This window comes from Pundamilia nyererei, unplaced genomic scaffold (assembly GCF_000239375.1).
Source record: "Pundamilia nyererei isolate P.nyererei 1_Seehausen unplaced genomic scaffold, PunNye1.0 scaffold00058, whole genome shotgun sequence".
NCBI lineage: Eukaryota > Metazoa > Chordata > Actinopteri > Cichliformes > Cichlidae > Pundamilia > Pundamilia nyererei.
The window spans coordinates 2896918-2913566 of NW_005187459.1; the positions used below are offsets into that span (position 1 = coordinate 2896918).

Genomic DNA, 16649 nt, shown 5'->3' on the forward strand with positions numbered 1-16649 from the left:
GAACGGAAAGGAAGCTAATGTGGAAAATAAACTTTATATTGCAGTTGTGTATGTGCTGTACTCAAAGGAGAAAACCATAATTCTTCTGCTCTGCTGCAAATTGGTCCTACTAGCCATAAGACAGTAATCGTGTGCTGTATGAACTTGCTGTATTAACAATAACAATGTTACTTCAGGTTTTAAATTATTTTCAGAGAAACTGCATGTTTTCTGTCTGCAAAGCACCAAAACTACAGTCGGTAACGGGAACAAAACATAACCCCAAGTCGGGGATAAAATGTGTACATGATACGTCACCTGGTGCAGTAGCTGTCGGAGGCGATGAAGCTGAGATTCCAGCTGTTTGTTGTGTTCCTCCAAGATGTGCATGCGGGTCTCCAGCCGGCCTTTGTGTTGTCGTAGCAGCCTGGCTTCAGCTAAAAGATCTGCCTCATCGGGGTGGGCCGAGGGGCCCTCCGTCTCCCAGGGGCTTCCTGTAGGCGTGCCTCGCTGTCCATGTTGCTCCTTAAGTTGCTCATACTCCCTCTGCAGTGTCCTGAAGAAAAATTGAGAACAAATAAGTGAAGAAACAAGAAATGTGTCCATACACATGGATGAATGTGAAATTGACGCAGAAGCTGTGGCAGCTGAACAGCTGGGAAATTGGACAAATAACGGGAATATGTTCTTCTGCCTGGTGTTTCCCGTGTAAATATATAATGTTTTAATATTCTTAAAACATTCAAAAAGCCAGTTCTGAACCTCCACAGCGGGACGCCACACAAAACACCACACTCGTGTTTACCTCTTCATTCTGTGTGAAATCCTATCCACAGTGGATAACCAAACATAACGCGCCCTACCAAATCTCTCGCCTCACTTCCTCTTCACCCTCTCAGTGCAGAACTATAAGCTGCAGTACTTTACTTAAGTTGGCATTTATGAGACCAGCTGTAAAGCTCTCACCCGCTCCCCTCTGCCTGTGTGTGTGTGTGTGTGTGTGTGTAATCAGTGTTAAATCACTCCAGTCGAGATGCTGGAAAAAGCATCTCGACAACAATAGATTGCACAGTCACTCTGTGTCTATACCAACTCCATTTACAAATCAAAACGGGGAAGGAGCTGGCGGGTGAGATGCACTGGTGGTACGGTAAGTGTCTGTGTGCTGTAGTGTGACTCGAGCGTACACGTGTACTTGAAAGAAGAAGCTGTCAATAAACACTTAGCGTAACAAAGGCAAACAGATAAACCCCATTTTTATGCATTTTGAGAATGTCACTTTTCATAAAATTAATCAATAGCTTGTAATCACTATCAGCAAAGACGTAATTATCAATTTTAATAAGATTAGCCAGTTTTGATGTTTGTCTCCTACCTCTGCTCCTCCTCCAGACGCGCTATGATCTTTTCCAATTCGCCGCGCTCTTCCTTCTCCACAGCCTGTAAGATTTGGGCAGGACTCTGAGGCTGGCTGCAAGGAGAGGCCTCCCCCCCCAGTGTTTGGCAGTACTGCAGGATCAGGGCATGCTCATCATCCCTGTGGAAAGTGTAGAGCTTATGATGAGTGACGAGACCCACACATCCTGTCCCTGCTATTCAGTTCAATCCACCTTCTGTTCAGTTAGAGACGAGCTATTTACTTTTGCCATTTGAAAGAATTATGGTAACTACTTGTATCAAATCAGTACGCTTGAAAATGGCTTTGAATGAACCCTGGGTGATTACCATGACGCAGTGCTGCTCTATAAAGGCAGCAGAAGGAAAGTGGAGGTTGAAGGGTTTTTCATGCCAGCCAGCAAACTGTATAAAACAGTGGTTCCTAAATGTTTCACCAAAAACAGCCCAAAAGCCCAAGAACCCATTTATCAACTACAAACTGAGCTTTAACAGTGAATTTTAATCCGTTTACCAGCTATACACAATGATTTTGTCTTTTCATATTTTTGTTATGTTTTCTGACTTTCAATTGATCAGTTTTATTAACTCTTAACTGTGTTCTAACTACATCTAGCTGACAGTAAGGTTCAGCTACTCATGCTGTTAGCTTACAATATCAACTGGCACTTAAATTTCACCTCTTCAGTCATGATTATCTTCTGATGGTCTATTTCTACTCTTTGTTCACTTTAGTCAACTCTTTACTTGTCTGCTTAAACATGTGCAAATCTATAATTTTTTTTTATTTTAAAAAGCTGTAATTTGTATTTCATGTTAGTTATGCTAACTATTGCGCATATTTCTTGACTACTGCAGAAATACCTTTTCAGGCTATTTGTAAACAAGGCTAAGGTTCTCAGTTCTGCTCAATATTTTTATTTATTAATTTTTTTAATCTCTTTATAAGATTATTGGTCCCTCCACAACAATCCCAATTTCTCATTTAGCCGCTTGGGAAAATGAATTGCCCACCCCTCCTTGTCTAGCAATCGATGCTATACACACAGACGGGAATGCTTTTCCCCTATTTAAGCCAGTTCGCATCTATTCTCTTGTTTGTCTGTTTTGATTTTTTTGATTACATTTAACATTTCAGCTTTACATATTCCATAGCTAAATGTACAGTACACTCCGTTGATTAGTCTCTGTGTATTGATAGCATGTATAGTTAATTTAAATCAATAATAAATTTAGTTTGTGTTATTATTTTCCTCTTTCACCATTAGCAGACCCAAACTTCATACATGCAGTAATCAAATTCTGAGACCACTGCTAAAAAAGACACCAGTTTCAAACAATTTATTTATCTATTTATTATTATTTATTTATTTTACATTCTTCTGTCCAAATTTGAGTCAAAACACTTGACTTCTCTCAGAAATTAATCAAGCACAACATCAAACCGCTTCTGTTCAGGAATGCAAGTAAATAATTTTTTAAAAAAGTGCTTTGCTACTTTAATCTGCTTTGGAAAAAACAATAATTATACTTAAACATTAGAAAAATAATTTTGATTAAAGAGTTTAGTGTAAAAAAGCAGTAAATTAGCCATTACAAAAAGAAAAAAAAATGTTTACCAATTATAAAGTCTGAATTTATGGCAGATGCGGTATAACCCTTTGACTGGATAGTGGTCTAATACATTTCTTAAGCACTGTATGTTATATAAAAGTATATAACAACTATGTAACAACTTTATCTATAACTCTCGATTTAATGTTTCAAAATACGAGTTTTAACAGAAGAACAGAAGAAACATGAATGGCAGCTTCCAAGCACCCGATCTAAACAAGGATTGTGTTAGCTGACGTCTTGATCCTTAGATACAGTAGGTGTGCCACGCTGTAATCTCCACAAACCCGGGTTTAAAACACAGATGTGTCAGTCGTTACCATCAGATAACTGAAATGAGGGGAGGCTGTGAGGAGATGGAGGGAGCAGAGAGGAGAACGAGCCCGGCAGACAGCGAAAAGATATGGAGGAAGAAACAGCTGCTGCTCTATACCTGCATGTGTGGTTATCCGCCTCTCTCTTTATGTGCCATCTCAGTGATGCGAGTAGTGCCAAAGCCCACCTGTCACCTTCATTCTGAAACACAGCCTGCGCTGAAGCCGAAGCCCTGACACACTCACACGAAAAGTTACACTATAACTTAAAAATCCTTTCTCCGGCTGTTGTCCTATAATGTTTATAAATTTACGTGAATAAATTTAAAGGAAATTTTCAGTCTAACGTCATCTGTAGAACTTAAGTGTTTAACATCTGTGTTAAAGATAAATATTTATTTTATTTATGCTATTATTCTATGCTATTTTACATTAACATTAACCTGCTCACACTTCCTGTAGCGTGTGTGCCACACGTTAATTGCTTAAATCCGTGTTCCAAGATCTCAGCAATTAACCTGGTGAGTGTAAGATTATTAGCATGGATAAGTTTTATGTATGAAAAGTAAATGCACATTATCTGACTCACAGAACATAATACTGTGCTTGAGGTGAAATTGAGTCTGTGAGCTGAAAACCCTGCAAAGCTGACTCAGTGACATTAGGCAGGTGCTTTCTCTATACGCAAAAAAGACTATCAAATGAGTCCCTAATACTTGGCTATCAAGAAAAAGTTAACACAATAACCCTGAAGAACAATCTGGCAAACTAAAATGTCTCAGGTTTTCCATTTCACTTAAGAGTAGTGAGCAGAAATTCAGAATCCATTATGGTCACATGTATAACCACAGACAGAGGTTACCGAAAAGGACGCCTTTTTTTCTGGAGACGACAGTAATTATACTATTTCATGACCAAGGTATGGGCTGAGTGAAACGCTTATGAAAGGGAGCTCAAAATAGTCTTTTTTATCTCTTTTTAACATAAAAGAAACAATATGCCCAGCCTTGCATGAACACAGAAAAAAAAAGCTTTTTATGATTAACCGGCCTAAGCAGCTTATATGATGAGTTCAGAGCATCCTTTTCTTTAGGAATTCAATTCGGGTCTAGTTCAACCTTCCCTGTATTTCGGTAAAGATTTTAGCTGCCAGTCATAAAAGGGACATGAAATAAACTTTCTAAGTGGTGAATGTAATGCTTAAACCTTTCCGCACTCTCAGAGAAGAACAAACACATTCCATAGCTTAAAAAAAACAAACTCCTGTAACTAGCAGCTCCTCTTGGCCTCTTCTTGCATACCACTTCTTCCAAATATAGTTTGTGTGATGACTGCTTTAACTTTCACACACTCTTCACAAACTTAACTTTCCTAGACTTTCTGAAACTTTTATGGAGATTCTGGCATATGCATGAACACAAAGTATCTGTAGTTATTCATCAATTTCACTAAATAATTGAAGGCTGAAGATGTTGAAACCACTGAGTTGTTGAAAAACGGCACAAAGAAAGCAGAAAGAGACGGGAAGTCGACACAGCTGTTGTTGCAACAAGCAGCAATACACCAGCAGGCACACACACAATCACATTTCTCTCTTTGAATTATCACTCTGCTGTGACAGGGCAGACGCTCATGATGGAGATGGAGCTACTCGCTACAGAGAAACTAGGACCGGGGTCCTGCACAAACCGAGTGACCAATTAGGGAAGGTCCCCGACAACGGAAAGCTACAGCAGGACATTATAGCTGGCAGGAGGAACCCAGAGGACTGCAGGAAGGGGATCATTACGTGCGAAAATGGGGACTAGAGGCGGTAGAGCAGTCTCACAGACCACCTGCTCTGAAATCCTGAGAGAAGGAGGAAGTGCCCTTTCAGTGCACTTCCTCCTGCAGGCTTACACAGCGTGGGGGCGGCTGAAGAGAAAGAGACCCAGAAATTATAGAGATGACAGAGGAACAGAGGATCAGTGTGGCAGAAGATTTAAATGTGAATAATAGTGATGAATACCAAGGCTGTTAGTTCACTGTAGCTACAACTTGAATATGAATTCCATGCTTGGTACGCGGGAAGGCGTAGGACATGCCCGAGGGGACTTTTACAGTTTATTCCGCTACAACAGTGATCTCCAGGCTCAAAGTCTACCTAACATATCACAAAGCAAGCATCTCCTCTCAAGCTGAATGCCACGATCAACTGAGTAGTCTAAGCTCAGTGAGAGATGAAGACGGATGAAAATATAAAGAAAGAGAAACAAGGAAATCAGGAATACCAGAGGAAACAGGAAAAAAAAGGGGGGGATCAAAGACGGTCAAAGGCAAAAATCTTTTATTCTTCTCCCCCAGCGAGAAACATTTATAATCCTTGATTTCTGTGTGTAAAGTCCTTCATTTATTAGAGTTACTGTTCTGCACTGCACGCAGGGCTCTAAAACATTATTTCAGTGTTTAACACCCTGCAGTGTTTAATCTGAAGGTTGCCTGGGCCCAAAGGTAAAGCATGATTAGACTAGAACAAAAACTGATGAAAGAAGGAAAAGAGAAAAAGGGGACAATCGAGCAGGATGAAAGGTGGTTTCAAAAAGTAAAGGGCTGGAAAAATAAAAAGGGAGAGGAACAGGAATAAAAGGGCAAAATATGAAAGACAAGAAAAAGGGACAGTGCTCGGGGAAAGACTGGAAAGCGAGAGATAACCAAACAATAAAGCCCGGCAACAAAAGGGGAATTGGAGAGTCTCGCTCCTCGGTGGTGTCCTACGGCGCCGATGACAACGCTGCGCTTCGGTTGAGGGTCAGAAATAAAAATAGGCAACGCTAGGTTTCTAATTAAGAATTCCCTTTTACATAAAAGTGACGCGAAACAAAGAAGCACACGTGCATGCACGCGCACGTAATAATTATTGAAGTCAATGCAAAGCTAAAGATGAGTGGATGTACTGAAAATACCAGCCAAAAGCCAAACACGCGCATTTAACGGGCAATCGCAGTCACCCGTGTTACGGAAGCTCCGACACCGCCGCCTCCTACAGCAGTTGGGATAATTTCTGTGACTGTGTGTCCTTACAAATCACCAGATGGAGTGCAGTGATAGACAAAGAGGCTTTGGTGAAATCAGCTGTAGGCAGAAAAAAGTAAATCTCGCAAAAAGAAAGAGGGGGAACAATAAACCACTCAAAACTCAAAGCTTTGAAAGGAAGGGGAATGAGAGTTAATTCGTTGCAGAGAGGGACGTGTGGCTGAGTGGGCTGCTTCACTGTAGTGGTCTATATAACAATGCCTTTAAAAAAAAATTATTTGATTCAAAGTTACTAACGGGCCCACTGATGTGCAAAACAGCTGCTAGAACTACTGTGAATGGCATTCAGCTGCAGAACTGAAGCACTTAAGTGGACACTCATGACGTCTAGTCTAAAGTAAATTTCAGGGCAAGTAGGCTGGCTCTAATGATTATGCTTTTCACGTGTAACAATTCCCATCAGGGATGAATTCAGGATTGTTTAGCCAATAGTCAAATGTAACAGCAGACAGACTAAATGTAGGTAATTTTCCCAGTCAATTAGCGATACCCTTTAGGCTGAAATATAACAGTGCCTGCTGTAAACTGTTATTCAGTTTACAGCAGGCACAAATGTTCCCCATTCAGGGCCAGGTTATTTATTTAAAGCACAGTAACTAGAGCAAGGTTTTACTGCATTAAAAAGCATATTATGTACATGACCCTGCTGAAATTGGATATATATAGAAGATGGCTTTATGGTGCACCATGAATATAAAACACTAACCAATCAAATAACAATGTATAGTTGATAATACATTACTTCTATTGATAGAAACGATAATGGCTTCTTCTCTTAAATAAGCCCGAGCGCAAAGCACAAAAGAGAGAGTGAGGAGGAGTAATGATAATATGTTCGTCCCGCATTACGAAAGCTTTGAGCGAAAATAAATCCACCTCTGTTTCTACTTTGCCCTGCTCGCCAACAGTTTTTGTCTTTCCATTCTTCGGTCCTCCTATTGAGAGCGGACAAATGCAGCTTTTGGGAGTCTTCAATAGCGTTTTGTCTTCGTCTGAAACTGTTATTCTAAGCATCAAGGTTGGTTGAAGGTGAAGTGTGGGAGCAGTGGTCCACATGATGCAAGCACATCAGCAGGGGATACAACCTACAACACAGCGAAGTTGCTTTATCTTTACTGCAGATTCTCAAAGGTTTTAACCATCCACCCCGTGTGCCCTTCCTCTGTTGTGCTGTAAATGCAGTAAATACTCTTTGTTTTTTAAAGAAGAATTTCCTTTTAGAAATCCCCAAACTATATTCGCTTCTGTTCACACAGCGTCTAGGGAATCTCTTTGCTCTCCACTTCCAAAACCTCCAAAAACACGTTTGTATAAGGTTTTTTTTCCTGCCACTTCAAATTGTTTTTGAAAATTAAAAAAAAAACAAAAACAGCTTAAATCTTTCCATGCACGTATCCAAACCTATGATTTGGAAAATCTTAAAGATCTACAAATGTCTTACCAAAAACGACGCAAAACCCAGAAGTAATTCCCTCCGCAATGATGAGTGTGTGTGTGTGTTTCTATTTGAGCTCGGAGGGCATTTGAGCCGCAAGAGCAGCTCATTCCCGCGATTGGGATCTTAGTTGGGAACCAATACGTCCTTCAACTTGAAAGGCCTGCAGACAGAAGCACGAACACAATCGGGATCCTCTGCGCGCATGCTCCTCATCAGCTTTTCTCCCATTTCTTGTGATTTTCTTTTCACGGTTTGCCATGTTCTCATCTCCTTTGATTAACGATAGCGCTGTTGTTATCGCAGATCCTGAAAGCAGACACTCTCACTTTGTCATTGTTGGCACTCTAATCCAGTACGTTCTTTCTAAAGTCCTCTACTTCACACTAATCAACCACATTGTCTTTTCCCCCTCATTTCTCACTTCTTTTACTCTCCAAGAAACCTTTCTAATTTTTTTGTGTCTCCAGATCTCGGTGCAAAGATGTCAAAAGCTACCTGGTATTTATTTATTTATTTATTTTAAAAAGTGCTAGGCAAAGCAAGGTAAACAGTTTTCACTGAGGATTATAATGAAACCAAATATCTAATATGGATATCTGGAACATATTCACTTGTCAATTATCAGCTTCATGAACATTAAAATGGGTGTTACAATATATTATTAGACAAATCTCAAGTCCCAGACACTGGAAATTGAAATCTGTCCAACATAGTTGAATGGAAAACACGTAACCATGTAGAAAAATGCTGAAAATGACCAGCAGTGACTCACATGCTTCCTGTGGCTGAGCTGCTGTCTGTGGGTAGAGAGCCGTTGGAGCGTTCCATCTGAGCCAACCTGAGGAAAAAAACAAAACAAAAACAAAAAACACCATCAGGGAAATTACCAGCTGAAACTAAACCATTTGAAAGCTGTCAACATCTCATTTAAATGCAACAGAGCATTAGAGCAACAGCGTCAACAAATTATATTAATGCCACAGTAGCAGACCAATTAAAATTTAAAGCATCTCGTGGAGTCCACAAGCATGTTAATGATAAAGATGCCACAGTTTGTTTGGGCTTTTTTTTGGTGCTTTTTGTTTTTAAGGGAGGAAATGGATTACATCATTGAGTGATTCTACTTTATGCATGCACAGTTTATATCCTAATGTATGGGATCAATGTTTGGATGAATATGTACGACATGCTATGGGGAAAACGTTTGTTTTCTTGATGACATATGCAGTCAAAGCAGCCATGCTAATGAGGCTGGTTCCCCACATCAAAGCCCATCTTACACCAGTGTAAAACGGGCAGATTAAAAATATAACCCACAATATTAAGAAGTTGATCTCTGACAGAATATACATTAAAGGGAGAAGCTATAATTCTAATATGAAATCTCATCAAAGTGTGCATATCTTCATGCGCATCCGTACGCTCCAATCTAATCTCTTATGTGTTTTTATTACAGCTGAAATTGTAATTCTGGTGTCACTTCTTCAGTGAAACGATACCACCAGAAACAGTGAGCGAAGGTTAATGATGTGTAGCTAATGGAAGGTTACAGGGCTGCGTCACGAGAGTCATAATGAGTAAAGCTTTCTGCAGAAGTCCCGGAAAACTGCGGTTGGGTTTTGATACAGGAGATGAGATTTGGACCAATTAGAAAATCTTTTTAATGGCACAGATAGGATATAGCAAGTATATCAGTGGATCTTAGTATTAAAATGATTTTTAAAAGAACACGACAGAAATTCAGTCCAAGTGCAAAAAAAAAAAAAAAAACTACTAAAAACATCAGTTTGTTGATGCTGTTAATGATTAACTGCAGCTCACACACTGTGCATACAGATGTGCTGATGTACACAGCAAGATAATTTGAAGCAGGCGGTTAAAAGCAGCTATCAGGCCAATCTGTTACTAGACTGATTTTAGCAACACATCTATAATGTCACCAGCTCATGTGGTGGGTGGCTGCATGCCACTAAATCCACTCAGCAAGCAGACATCGGCATCAAGCTGATATTTAATGTATGTCAACACTGTGATGGATTGTCACAAAGTTCAAAAAGAGCATATTAGGATTGTTTGTGCCTTCCCTGGCACCCAAACATAATCTCCCTCTACCACAAACGCATTTCCCTCACTTTAATCAAGATTTGGAAAACATCAATAAATGTTGTATTTTTCTATTATGGATCTCTTGAAAGGTTCAGGTCAATTATTTTTTTCTATTTTTAAAGTAACAATGAAAAATCCAAACGTTATCGATTTTAATCAGATGCTTTGGTGCCGTCTGAGAAGAAAACTGGCAAACAGTATTCCGGTTTCTCTAATTTGTATGAAGCAAGTTTTAAAATGACACTTTCAGCACATAAATGAAGGCGAAATGCTTATTTTCGTCTCCAGTTTAGCTGGAACCATGCCATTTCCATCTTTCTGGGCTTTTTTTCCTCCCTTTCTTTTCTTTTGTCTCAGCTAGTAGGAGACATTTAATGTCCCTGACAATAGAGCCAGCTCAATTTCCTAAAATAAGCAACGGGGTACTTTGATAGATGCAGAATTTACTTTTTTTTGTGTTTGTTTCCGAATCTGAAGAGCCATTTGAGACATGTTTTGCTGTGCAATGACACTAAAACACAAAAAGAAAAGAAAAGCTGTTCCATTACTTATGAACGCCTGCACTACACATGCATCTTATGGTACTAAAAACACATTATTTACTTAATTAGATCCCATTTACTGGAAATTACATTAGATAAATTATACATTTAAGAAACCACAATTGAATGTTTTCCCTAGCTTCCAAGCACCGACTGTTTCCGATTTATTCCATTTCTTTAGCTTGGAGAGATTTAATTTGGTTGTCACATCTGCATTTGTTGTTGCCCCTTTCAGATCATTATTTTAGTGAAGACTGAAGGGAAGTGCAGCCTGGGGGGAGGGAAAAGCATCTACTTAAACGCTGATGTCCATTAGATAACGGTCCGCAGTTACAAGAATTCATAGAAAACTTTTTAAAATGGTCCTCAAAAAAGAAGCCGTTCAACATTTAAATGCAATTATCGATTCTTTACACACATGCTTCGTGGCATTTGCAATGAGAGGATGGTGACTGGAGAATCCAGTGCCTACCTGCTGGCATAGTGCCCTATCCTGGAATGGGTGTCGTCATGAGAGAGCTGAGGTGACTGGGACAGCCTGAAAATGAACGGGGTAATGGAGATGAATGAGATTCAGCAAGCCCACACAAGCTCATTAACACACTGATATTCACATGCACACGCACACACACACACACACACACACACACACACACACACGTTCATGGACAGCCTAACAGCCCCTCATAACATCACCTAGAAAACAAATCTCATGGTCATAGACAGAGAAATAGGAGAGCAGGATTATCTAAAGAGCGACTGGATGGTTTTTGACAGGCCTGCTGGGATCAGCAACTGAATGCTAGCTGGGTGCTCTAACAAGGAGAAAAAAGTGAGGGTGAGGAGACAGGGGGAGAGTTTTTTTGGTCCCATGCTCAGCCAGTGACTCAGGCAGGCAGGTGGGCAGGCAACATGCAGAGCAGTCAGGGCTTAGTTGGTGTGAGGATGATGGGGGGAGATGAGTAAGTGAACAAGGGAGTAAAAGGCATTCCAGGCTGGAGACGAGGTGGTGTTTACTGGTGGCGTAGATACTCACTCATACTGCTCCGGACACATGCTGATGAGGGTGACGGGACTGTAAGAGAATCGGGAGGGGAGAGGGAAGGGAAGTAAAGGAACCACAAATCATTTCAGGGTCAAAAACCACTGAGCGGGTCAGAAACAAAACACACAGCAGGTAGAGGAAGAAGTGGAAGGAAAAAGTATGTCCAGCTGCTGAGCGCCTGGATTCAGCACACGAGAAGTTTGCCTTTAGGGCTTTCTTCGACTTTCGGATTCTGTCACTGTTTGGTTAGTTTTACTCAGCAAAAATACTTGTTTAGCTCTGGGGAAATCAAAATCAAAATCAAATACATCCTTTCAAAACTGTCAACCATATCTACAGAGTCTGACTGATAGAAAGCACTGAGCGCAAACTTCCCCCGTGTGCACACAGGAAAGGCGTGTAAAACAGTGACCAACATATCTAAATATACACCGAATGTGGCCGAGACCATCTCTCGTGGAGTTATCTTCAATCTGTTTCAGAACTAGACTTGGAAACAGTTTGGAAAAAGTGAAAATGGGCAGCTGGATCTGTCAGTAACACCCTGTAACACAAACAATGGTTGTGTGTGTCTGAAAGATCTCACACACAACGGGTTAATGATGCAAGTTGATTTTGCTGCAGTCACACACATCTCATTAAATTGGTTTCACAGTTGCTCCTGCATACAGAATGATATGGCCTAAATTCATTCCCTTTTCTCATTTATTTCCTGCAGGATTTACAGAAATAGCAAGCCAGGAAAAAAAAAATCAGTACAGTAGAACCTATTTCCTGGTTAATCTGCTATTGAGTCCAATACAATATGTTATATAAGGAGAACTAAAAAAACAGTGCAATAAGCACACAAACGAAGATACGGGTCATCGAGTTTTGCTAATAAAACACTGATGCAAGTCTTTTAAAGTTTCTGCTTTCCAGCCCACAATAACTGCTGCTATTTTTAGCGACCCAGAACACAAAATTGTCATTTGTAAACAAACGGGACACCTTCTAATCCCAAGAACACGAAGAAATGTGCCGTTTTCACAAAGGAGGCTGGCTAGAAATTGTTAAGATAACAGTTGAGGTTGACGTTCTGTTGCCTCGCGCTTTTGTTCCCACATTAAAGCAAAGAAAATCAGAGGGAGACGTGAGGCATGGTGGTTATGTTTCTCACAGCGGGGCAGCCAGCGTAGTCACACTTCTGTAGCTGTGAGGAGAATTCAAAATGTAACAGGAGATTCAGACAGAGGAGAGGAGAGAGAGAAAAAAGACGAGATGGGGGTCGGTATGGCAGGCTGAGCTAACTTCTTGGAGGCAGTGCTGCAGCATTTTACACACCCCCGCCTAAATCTTTGCCTGGAGGAATACTCGTTGTGCTCATCTCGCCTTTCAGGAGACCGACATTAGTCTTTAGCTCTGCAAAGATAGATAGCTTTGCAGATTGCAGATGTGTTTCCTTTCATACAACCTCTATTCAGTGAGAAAACTTCACTCTTTAGATGAACTCTGGAAATAAAGAAAACAAGGGGGGGAGAAGCTGCTGCCTGCGAGTTTGCTGCAGACAGAGGAGAGCTTAAGTTTGACCAGGTACCAAAGCAAATCATTTTGAATACAATTTAGTGCCATTTACAATTAAGAAATACAATTTTTATATTTATCAAACTAAAAAACTAAACATTTAGTCTGATTTGATGTTACAATTAAAAAAGTGTTTGTGTTTTTAGCTGAAGAGTGTGTAAATATCTGGTTTTAACTGTATATTTGATGATGTTGGTGTTTGGCTTGATTGTCAGCACACAGAGGGAGAGAGAGGAGAATGAGGACAGAACAGAGATGGAACAAGAACCAGGTGAGACAGACCTGTTAGTCAAATGGTTGTTTACCAAAACTCATGAGAACATGTATTCAGTACCTAGTGTTTCTTCTTAGATACCATTTGTTACTTTTCAAATTCTATATTTATTAAGTTATGCAGGCTTGTTTGCACAACAAGGCTAAATAATTACATAAACTTTTCTCAATCTAAATAGTGGACTTTGGCAAATTAAAAAATGAGTGTAGTGCAGGTCTATGATGATTTTTAGTGCTACTATCATGTAGTTTTGATTGTGGTTCTGTTTTGGTGAAGTCCTAAGTAGTCCTGATTTTGAACTGTTGTAGTCCTGTTTTAATTCCGGATCAGTTCTGGGTCTGGTTGAATTGGGGTTTAGTCCATGTGTCTTGATACAGCCCCGACTTTGTTCTGCCTTGCTGCTTAATTAAAAACCTAGTTTAAGGTGTCCTGCATATGTGATATATATTTTTTTCCTATGTGAAGTCATTCTTTTTTTAACAAAACTCAAAACAGAGCCTATTAATCTTTCAGTCATTTCTACCCTCACTTAATTTCCTTTCGCTGCTCAGCTCTCACACAGTGGCTCAGCTATGCTCCAATCCCTCCTGTGCTGTGCGAAAGCAAAAACACAAATATGCCTGACACCCGTAAACGAAGCAGCATCTGGCTGACTTTTTTCGTCTCGGTCTTGGTCTCGTCTCAACTTTGTCTCGGTCTTGGTCTCGATACCCTCTGATCTTGGTCTCGTCTTGGTCTCGGTTTAGGCGGTCTTGACTACAAGTCGTGTAAATCACCTTTAGTTTGTTCTTTTCCTCAGTTTAAACATCAGCAGGTCATCTTGTCTATATATGTGAACTAACAAGAGTTTGAACAGTTGTACCTAACAAAGTATAATGTGTATGTGTTAGTCACCGTAGGGAAATTACTCCTCTGCATTTAACCCATTCACCCAGTGAAGCAGTGGGCACCAGTGCCACCAGTGGAGCGCCCAGAGAGCAGTGTGTAGGGACGGTTCCTTCCTCAGGGGTACATTCAGTGGATTCAAACCCCCGACCTTCCGATCATGGGGCAACCACTTTACCTACTGAGCTATCCCCCTTCCCACTGAGTGGCCACTGAGTATTTAAAAATAGCAAACATATATATAATAAAACAGTTTTTTTTCTTAATGTAATTAATATAAAAACTATTTTACTGCCATATGACAATGGAAAACTTTTCCTTTTAAAAGTCTGCAATTGATTTATCCTTGTCAAATCATTCCATTAAAACTTTTAGTTATATAAGAAAATTCTCCCACAAGCTTTCAAATCCACATTCAAAACCATTAACCTTCCTGCGAGACCTAATACAACAGAGACTCATCTGCTCCATCTAGTAAGGTTGGGTGAAAAGCAAAAAAACCTAACACTGAGTGGAATACCATTTGAATGGTTCTTTCACATTATCAAATATAGCTGCGACGAATCAAAAATCCTATCTGCCGTGAAATGAAGCAAAGATATAAGTGGGAGGTGAGAGTAGGTGGTGTTTTGCTCACTCTCAAGGTGGAGAGAGTGGGTGGAATTAAACAAAAAAAAACAAAAAAGAAACAATGTTACACGAGTGGAGAAGAGGGAACGCGAGAGAGCGAGTGCATTAGTGAGGGCGATTATTCAGCAGACAATCGAATTTTCTCTTCTGCTGCTCAGTACTATAAAATCACTACTTCTTAAAAGTTCCCTTTGTTATGATGACTAATGAAGACTGACAACGCACTAAAAAGGTTTGGAGTGACACTTAAAATCTCTTAATATTTAGAAATAAAAACTGCAAAACAAATTGGAAATTAAAAACTGTATATTTTAAAATTGTAAACAAGCATTATCTTACTGCAACAAACATGACTGCAATTGTTCTGGTGTTTACCTAATCTGTATTAAAGCTCTTATAAAGCAGGAACCCAGACCTTGTTCCAATTACAGAAAAATCCATTTCAATTTAGGTCACGGTATTCATTTTTATGACGCAGAGATGGCAGAAGCCACCAGACTGTGACAATACAGAGCTAAAATGAACGGGAGCATTTCTTAACACTGGCTATGTTTGGGCCAGATCTTACAGGCGGTCCAAAAGCTGCTTTCTTTGCCTGTGGCGATACATGGATGGCCCGCTGATCACAGATGAGACCTAATGCTGTAAAAGAGACAAAATGATGAGCATGAAATAGCCCTAAATTTCTTTAAGTCTCCATTCGCTTCTGCCATATTTTGAAAAGTTCCCTGCATTTCGCTGTAATTTCACTACCTTTTAGAGACATTTATCAAACCAGAAGCTCTGCAGGAGTCATTTGTCAGAGAGGAAGAGAAGTGAAAATGGAGCGAGGTGGGAGGTGAGGAGGACAGGCAAGGATGGGAGGGATGAAAGCGGTACGGCAATCCATCTGAACGGTGACTGCGCACGAGTCGGGGAAAAATTTATTGAGAGAGAACAAGTGACTCATTGTGTGTGCATACGTGAACAGCGCCGAGAGTTGTTTTGCTTTAAAAGATGCAAAAACTACATGGTTCAACGGAAATGAATGTTGCATTAGGAGTGAGTGAGTGATGGCACATTAAAAAAATACTAACAAAGAAAAACAAAGGAAACAACGGGGGGACAAAAATGCACAGTGAGGGACGTTTTATTTTATTGTGAGTCTCTTGTTTGAAGGGGCAGTAACTCAGACAGCCTCCTGGAAGGTATGACGTAGGGTATCTACATAATATGGGCCTAGTTAAATGGCTCTTTTCAGTAGGATTTAAGGCTGGTAGCAGAAGGGACATAAATTAGACATAATCACTGGGCCAGTGCTGCAGACAAAGGATCCACAGTGCACCCGCTTGAATTCAATTGGTCCATTTCTAAGAATTAAGAAAAAGAGTGTTAGTGCTAACTGTTGCTTATGCAGCGAACACCACAGTTCTGTCCCTTACTGAAGGATAGTCCAAAGCTCTGTGGAGGTTGGCTGTCTTTTGCACATCTTTGTGAATTCATAATTCTATCAATTTTGATAAGATGCAGATAACTGCAGACACGCACTGCTGCTGTAGCTGTCCCCTGTCCTCCTTTGAACATGTTGTTGACTATCTGAGCAAATAATCCCAAATTTAGATGAATGGAGTGAAAGACTAAATGCATGTTTGAGCTTTGAGTTAAGTCTTTGCTGGATTTTTTCATATTTCTTAAGGACATGACTTTCAGTGACTGTTCATCTTTTGAAGATTGCTTTTCAGCCCTGCTTTTGTCTCCCACTTGTCCGGTGTCCTTAATTTATTTTTTTTTACCACAGACACAGTTCACACTA

General features: G+C 40.1%; 1 protein-coding gene across 5 annotated transcripts in view; it reads right to left on the bottom strand.

Moving 5' to 3' along the window:
- Positions 1-16649, bottom strand: part of utrn (utrophin) — a 142503-nt gene that overhangs the window by 10378 nt on the left and 115476 nt on the right. For 3 of the 5 annotated variants that reach the window (XM_005734472.1, XM_013911201.1, XM_013911202.1), the window contains 5 exons: positions 11497-11535; positions 10933-10998; positions 8585-8650; positions 1355-1516; positions 298-535 (listed from right to left, as the gene is read on the bottom strand). In XM_005734472.1, coding sequence (XP_005734529.1) covers positions 298-535; positions 1355-1516; positions 8585-8650; positions 10933-10998; positions 11497-11535 — 571 coding nt within the window. The remainder of the gene's footprint in view (positions 1-297; positions 536-1354; positions 1517-8584; positions 8651-10932; positions 10999-11496; positions 11536-16649) is intronic. The other 2 variants (XM_005734470.1, XM_005734471.1) reach the window with 2 other exon arrangements.